The 8053-nt window shown below is 36.8% G+C and overlaps 1 protein-coding gene across 1 annotated transcript in view; it reads left to right on the forward strand.

Annotated features, from left to right (window-relative positions):
- Positions 1-7617, forward strand: part of LOC117175270 — a 33780-nt gene extending 26163 nt beyond the window's left edge. The window contains exons 4-5 of the mRNA XM_033364979.1: positions 7096-7216; positions 7300-7617. Coding sequence (XP_033220870.1) covers positions 7096-7216; positions 7300-7314 — 136 coding nt within the window. The 3' untranslated portion in view covers positions 7315-7617. The remainder of the gene's footprint in view (positions 1-7095; positions 7217-7299) is intronic.
- Positions 7618-8053: the final 436 nt, after the last annotated feature.

Below are 8053 nucleotides of genomic sequence, written 5' to 3' on the forward strand. Positions count from 1 at the left end.
CGACACCTTCGAAATATTAGGTCCAACCAGGAGGATAAAGAAGCTAGGAAGAAAACATTCCCAAATTCTATGACTATCCTTAGCGTACCTATAACTGAACCTCTCCCTAAAAAAATAAGACTTGCACAACCTCCAGATTTTACCACCTTAAAGGCGCTTGTACTCAATCTCCGGAAGAAAAAACCATGTCCTTTTCAATAAGATCATGAAATCTCTTGAAATACTTCTTTCCCCTATAAAAGTACCGATCACCATCCACGAATTTTTGGGGTATTCGGAGGACAATATCCGTTTTTGCGAACACAGATGTGTGAGGCTTCCCAAGAAAACCACCAAATATATTCTCGAACAACCCTTCGATGTAAAAGGCCATTGAAAGGCGACTAACTCTTATATAAAAATACAGAGATGGTATGCAATTTCTTTCTTTTCTTCTTAACAAATGCCTCTCAAAAGCGCAAATATAACGAAGCAACTCACTAACAATATACAAATATACCTATTTCATCAATTAAACTACTAATCTTCTTGACATCTCAAGAAACTTATTCGTGGGGGGGGGGGCATTGTAGAGTACCACACGGTTTCATGCCATAACGCAACACTCTTCTTAAATCTATCAAAAAAAAATTTTTAACGAATACTACTCAGTAAAAGTAAATTTAATACGGTACGATATTGTACAAGATCTTAGAAAATGTATAAATAGAATCCTTGAATATGCCATTTCACGTGGCGAATATTCACACAAAGCGTAGGGAACGAAAACCCCTTGTAATCGAGCAGAGTAGGGACGACCAGCCCACTAAGACGCGGCGCGCGCAACCTGTCAGAATCACCAGTGCACCGAGTAATGGGCACGGTTCGCTTCGACACTTCGGTCCCGATTTGCCATGGAAGTAACATTTAGCTATAAAAATGACTCCAGCGGATCAAATTTGCGAGCAGTCAGGCGTGAATAAACAAAATCGATGCATGCTATAATGAGTTAGTTGCTACTCACCGTCAGCCCCGAAATCGGCGCTGTAAAAGATTTTCACTGTGAACCAATCAATTTTGTTTATGCTGGAAGTATATAATTGCTATAATCTATGTTTGCAACTGATCACATAATGATACTGGTCTGCGATAAGTTGCGTAGTTGCAGAAAATGCAAAGTTAGCTAAATAATCGGCTTGCATTTTAGATTTCAAACAATCTAAATCTTACTTCATTCGATCAGTTGGTGTTCCTTCATTGATCGGATAGTGTTATATATCTGCAACTATCTCATTACAGCGTTATCGTAACTTTTACCGCTCATCGTCCATAACTCTCGCCCTTTATTATATCAACCATATTTGTTACTCTAATTATTGACGAGCGCCGTTTAAATTTGAGAGCACGCGAATTTAATATTTAAATAATTAGTTTTTAATTTTTCCCAACACATATTTTCCGGCGCCTCAACTCAACGCACTGCTCACGCGAAGCTTCTACGTTTCAGATTCGTTCGATTCTCGCTGTTCGTCGTTATTCGAACCAGCCGAGTTAAATGGAGCAAAGCGTACTGAGTATATCTATATCGACGCAATGCTGTTCAGACGCTGATCGTTTGCGAATGAAAACATTGAATGATTCGGGTTTCGCTTTGCTTCACCTAGCGCCGTTTGGTATCTCAATGTGTGCATTTCATACGTGGAGCTGCTCCGTTTTCGCATTTTTAGAATCGCAGCTGCTCGTTGTTTAAACGAAGCGCGTCTAGTATTTTGAATCGTATTGGCCTAAGGTATTATTGAACTAAGATAGTCGCATATTTTTTTAGATGTACATTTCGATGCTTTAAGTTTGATTCTGTTTGCATTTCTCAAACTTTCGTCCTACTAAACTTTTCTTTTTTTCTGGAAATAGATTTCATTACTAAGTAGCAAGCCTTGCAAATTTTTTTGGGTGCTCTAGGTTATTTTTGACACAAAATATAAGTGCACTTATTGTATCTAAGGAAACCTTCTTTGTCTCTATGTCTCGTTGTCTCTCTGATCCCATTTATTCACAATGTCTAGTATTTTTTCTACACTATCCACAGATGATAAACTAATTTCAATTCCAATTTCTTTTAATTCAATAGATTTTCCAAAAATGGATGTCCATATTTTCATATTATACTTGATAACTATTTGTTTTGAAGATAGTGGTTCAATGTTACCTTTCACTAATTTAACTGTGCACTGTGAAAATTGAATCATTTCAGAATTTCTAAATATTCTATAATTTCATTACTCTCTATAATATCACTACCATATATAATTGCAATACTCCTAATGATGTTATTATCGTCATTTTCTACATTATGTAGTGCGTTAGGTACATCAAGATGTAATTTCTCGGGTGAGCTGCTTATCGTTTTAGCGGTTTTAGAAATATTTCTCTTTTTATCAGATTGTCAGACTCCAAAAAGTAATTTTCACACACTGCATGCTTATAATTTAATACAATGTCATTCTTTAAAATTGATTTTTGCCATAGCTTAATTACTGCTAGATTTTTTGTTGCAAAGACAATTAAGAACTTCTTTCATTGTTGAGGTTTCTAAAAATAATTGTGTATCTATTTATAGTTATTTTAGTTTTCTTCATCCTGAACAACTATTTTTTTTACTTCGAAGATTTTTTTATGGTAACAAGAAATTTTTGTTGTACTTCGGTTTTTCGCTGTATATATGGCATTTATTTTTAAATTCGCTAATTTTTGTATAATGTATTTCTTTATTAGGTATAATTTGCGGGATGATGACCGACAGATTAGTAGGAACGTCACATATTACAATTTTTGTTTTAATTTAACAATTAAAGAAATTTGACTTGGATTATCTCTATCTTCTTGTTTATTTAATTTGATCGTAAGACCAAAATAAATGAACTTTTCAAAATAGCGACTATTTTGGACTATGTTAGTGGTTTTTTATTAAATCGGCACAAAACTTGCTCTATGGGAGTTTTTGCGGTCGCTGATTTTAAGCGATGCGCGCTCTGACGCGCTGGGACTGCTGCGCCTGTAACTCCGAAACCAGTACTGTGTTACTGGTTTCTTAAGAAATACCAAGGGTGTTAGTTAAAGTTTGCTGGTTTTTTCAATAAAGAAAACAGTTAATCCTCAAGGGAATCTCAAAAAAATTTTATTTAAAGTACTGACCATTGGATTCTACACATTTTGCCCATCTTTCAGACAAATCATAGATACCATTCCAAAAAAACTTTTTCTCTTTCGAGGCAAATCATTCGACGAGCCATTTTTCGACTTCTTCAAAATTAGTGAAGCGCTGCTCTGCGATAGAGTGTCCCATCGATGCGAAGAGGTCTGGAAAGTACGGCGGGTGCGATACTATTTCCCAATTCAATGCTTTTAATGTGTTCTTCACCACTTTAGCAGTATGAGACGGTGCGTTGTCATGTTGTAGGATAACTTTGCCATGTCTTTGGGCCCAATCCGGACATTTTTCGATCAACGCATGATTCAAATTGATAATTTGTTGTCGGTAGTGATCCGTACTATCCGTCTCGCCAGATTTTAATAACTCGAATTACACCACACCGCACTGGTCCCACTAAACCCAGAGCATTGTCTTAAGGCCAAAGCGATTTGGCCTTGGAGTCGATGGGCCGACCTCACCAGGTGAAAGCCATGATTTTTTCCGCTTCGGGTTCTCGAAATAAATTCATTTTTCGTCCCCCGTGACAATTCGATGCAGTAAAGATTTCCTTTCGAACCGTTCAAGCAGCAATGCACAAATGGTTTTTCGAATTTCCATTTGTCTATCGTTCAGTTGGCGTGGTACCCATTTGCTATACTTTTGGATTTTTCCCATAGCTTTTAAACGTTGGCAAATTGCTCCTCGGATTCATTGTCTGTTAAATCGAAATCTCCACTTTTAAATTGACGAAACCATGTCTCACATGTTCTAATCACTGAAGCATGTTCACCATAAGTTTCTACCAGCAGTCGAGGAGCTTCAAGTGCTTTTTTCTTTTGATGAAATAAGAAAGGGGCACACATAGGGCATATATAGGGCTGTCGATTCCAACTAGGCTCAAACCAGCAGTTTTTGATTTTTTTTTAAAGGCGCGCCTGTACTCTAAAGTATTAATCCATTGAAACGTGCGGAAACTCGGGCAATGAACAATTCTTTTTTTCACAATGCGAACATCGAAAATGGAGGCTTTCTTAGCTTACGAAGCGGGACGAAAATGGCTGTATGCAGGTGAGCGTGTACGAAAACAGTTTACAAACCCTAGAGTTTCCAAGCCTGTTATGACAAACCGTAGAGTATTTATACTTTCGTGAGTTACGACCTAACCACTATTTCCACTACAGCGCGCACAAGCTTTCTATGCGCTGTCGTGTAATCACTTACGTTGCAACGCAAACTTCACGCCTCTTTGAAACAATTGTCACTGCGTATTTGTCAATATTTGTGTCATACCGGTTCTTACCCTCACCTAAAAAATTGCACTCAAGGATAGAAGCATCACGCACAGTTCCGAGTTGCTAGTATCCTTCAGTCAGCTATAGGGTCCAGTCAAAGTGCAGTTCGGGTCGATTGAACCCTCCCCTATGGTTTAAGTATACATTTCGTCAGACCATACTTCATAAAATAAACAAATATTTGTGGGTGGCATTATTTCTTATGTATATATAAATAAGAAATAACATTTTCTCTTGAATTTTTACGGCAACTTATCCTAAGAATGAAATAAAGCAATTTCAGATCAGAAATACAAAAAGATAAGTTTTCTAATTTGTATAAAAGTTGTTTGCAAACTCACATAGTAAAAAAGGATACTTGGAAATGCTACAATTCAAATACATAATCCAAATTCAAATTTCAAATGCGTTTAATCATGTTATGTTAACCCTCACTCGTCCACACGCACAGTGTGGCCAAATAGTACTTCTTGTGAGCAATATTCTATTAACAAGGCAATTTGGAATAGATTTTTATGTTCAGTTTTTTTCAGTGCCCGTAAGGCTTTTAGATACAAGTTTTTTTTGGCAAAAAAATAAGTTTGAGAAACATTTTTTTTAATTTACAACAAAGTGAATAATTATTTTCCTAACTTTTGAAATTTACCCTTTCGTAATTTTTTAAACAAATCAACGAGTGAAAGAAAGTTTCTTCTGATTTGAAATGATTATTTGTTTAAAATTTATATTTTTTATATAAAATATGAACAAACTCCTGTTTCTTGTGATTTGTTAAAAATGGATTTAGTTTAATAATGAGTTAAACAATTCTTATAAGACAGCGTATATTTCGATAGCTCGCTCTGAAAAATCTTACTTTTCAGTTACTTGTTTAAAAAATTACGAAAGGGTAGATTTCAAAAGTTATACTCAAAACCATTAATTCCTTTAGAGTTTAATGAGTATAATTAATATAAAGCTATAAATAATACAAATAGTTAAGATTTAACTAATCTTAACTTAATATGCTTAATTGGCATTGAAAATCAAAATAGGTCCTTACTGATTGAATCAGTGAATATTTAAATTAAATAAATGTAAATAATTTTTGACAGAGTTCGAAGCACGGGATTGCTCAGAACTCATTTTTTTAATAAATAAGATCCGTTCATTTTTTGCCATAATATAAATAGTTAATAATAACCGAAAAATCGATTGAAATCTGACCTCGATGCGTGAGATCGAAAGTAGTGGACCCCCACTACACGAGTCCCCTCTTGTCGCACGGACCCAACCAATCCGAGGCCGGGACTGCTCTTCTCGTACGAGTAGAGCAGCAACGAAACGACGGCTGGCGAGCCGTCTAATCAGTGTCTCCAAATTTTAACCTGACTATTCGAGAAGCGCTCGTCTGTCTTTCGACTGTTCGGAACTGAGCGTGGTCAACGAGCCACGCACACCTCGTGTACAAACATCGTTTTTAGTAAAAACAAATATATCGTGCGCATTGTTGTCTGGAAATCGGAGTTTTTATTGAAAGTGCCTTCCTGCTTCCTGGGCCCTATAAGTTTCATATCTACGAAGGACGAAAGATGGGAAATCTGCTCCCAAGACGACGATGAGTGGCGGCGTCACCTCGGAAAAACATCCCTGCAGAAATTCACCACCACGGAAAAAAGAACGGTTTACCACATCTCTCTTGCTGTGTATTTTCCTCTGTGTTCTTTTACTTATTTCTCTCTCTCTCTCTCTCTCTCGCTCTTCTTCCCCTATTTTTCAATTCTCCAATTTTAAATTATTTTATTAGATCAAATTCTGTCGGTATTGCTTCTGAAACACCTCACTGGTATCGCTTTCCCAGCGTCCCTATTAAGGGCGAGGGCGTCCCCATTGTGGGCGGGAGGTTAGATTTAACAGTACAGACCGAGGCTCTGCTGTCCTTGTATCTACATTATTTGTGTGTCGCGTATATTATTGTTCGCGACTTACCGCGCCCGTCAGTCCCTGGTCGCGCCATTACGTGAAGTCCTACCATCGGGATCCTCGTCTGCACCTGCTCAGAAGCACTACAGACAACCGAATCGTAGCTTTCGGCGACGTGAATAGAAACGGAAAATAAAGGCATTGTTGGCCCTGGCACTGAAAGGTAGGGTCGTTCCGGAACCCATCCGACAGCTCCCGTCTGCCCTCTCACGTCCACCTCTTTTTCAACGTCGGCCTCCTTTGAATTTTTTCCCCTAGCGGAAGAACACAGGGGCCTTGTTCACAGATTAAAATACCAGAATTGATCTGCATCCCTTTAAAGAAATTTCCCGATCCGGATTTGCTTTTTTCCAGCCCGGACGAGGTATTTTTTCCCACCTACGGTTCGCCGGAAAGTTTTTCGCTGTACCTTTCTTCAATCACAAGGGGGAAGCAATCAAAATCTATGGAAGACTTCATGTTCTGCACCTTACTATTAATTAAAAACGAGCAGGTTAATATTTGAAAATTGCTTTAATTATTCTTTTCTTTTCTCAGGTTATGTACATTTCTACTTCCCAAATGAAAAAAAATTTTGCGATACAATTAAACATAATAAGCATAGTGTCTATATATCGCATATGATGACTTTATTTAATCGTGAAAAGCTACAGAATAATATTTTTATTTCAGATGCAGTTGGAGGAATGCAGAAATAGATAACAATCGCGGAAGGTGCAGTACTCCAGTGATGGACGTCTACGAATTGAGTGAGGCCAAGTTGCAAACCTTGAATTTGGATTTTACAAAAAAGGTATGCTATAATTTGAAAAGAAAGAGTTGTGACAGAAGCACTTACGTATGCAGTTTTTGAAATAAAACAAATTTATGTTTCAGGAGCTCTCTGGATAAAGATAACTAGGCATTGCGTGCCATGATGATGGCAAACTCCTCAAAGAGTGTAATCGCAAACCAATGTTTCCGAGGATAAGTTCCAGCGCTGAGATGATGCAATCAACGAAGCGTGCTTCGAAAGTAGTGCAAAGCAAATGCAGCCCGCGAGCTACCAAATTCCTATACGGAGCACTTTTCTCTGTCCTTCGCCGCTGAGAAAAATGTATTCTTGAATCAAAAGTTCCGGTGCTTTTGAATTCCGCATTGATAATACAATAGTTTATGTCAATAATCCAATAAATTTTGTTTCAATGAAATAATTCGAGTTTTCTAACAAAAAGTACAGTACTATAGATTAAAATATTGACGATTATTTGCAGCCCAAGCATATAAAGTTATGAAAAATAAATGCACATTCATTTCGAAAAAATTTTGTAATTAAAGCGTTAAACATACTTTTGAATTAACAAAGTATTTTTTTAACTTCTATAGAAAATAATTTCCGCGAAACAAAGATAATTTCGATTTGATAGTGTCTACTGTAGTTGCAATAAATGGCGCTTTCAAATACGGTCAAAATCATACACAATCATATCTACATCATCTGTGATAAAAACGGAGAAAAATAAATTTTGAATCATCTGCATATTCTATTATCAGATGAAGATACGTATTTCTTTCTAAGGTAAAAGATTTCAATGTGAAGAAAAATCTTGTTGTATGAAACATAAATGCACATGTTTAAAACAATTGCGTA

The sequence above is a fragment of the Belonocnema kinseyi genome, chromosome 6, assembly GCF_010883055.1.
Source record: "Belonocnema kinseyi isolate 2016_QV_RU_SX_M_011 chromosome 6, B_treatae_v1, whole genome shotgun sequence".
Classification (NCBI taxonomy): domain Eukaryota; kingdom Metazoa; phylum Arthropoda; class Insecta; order Hymenoptera; family Cynipidae; genus Belonocnema; species Belonocnema kinseyi.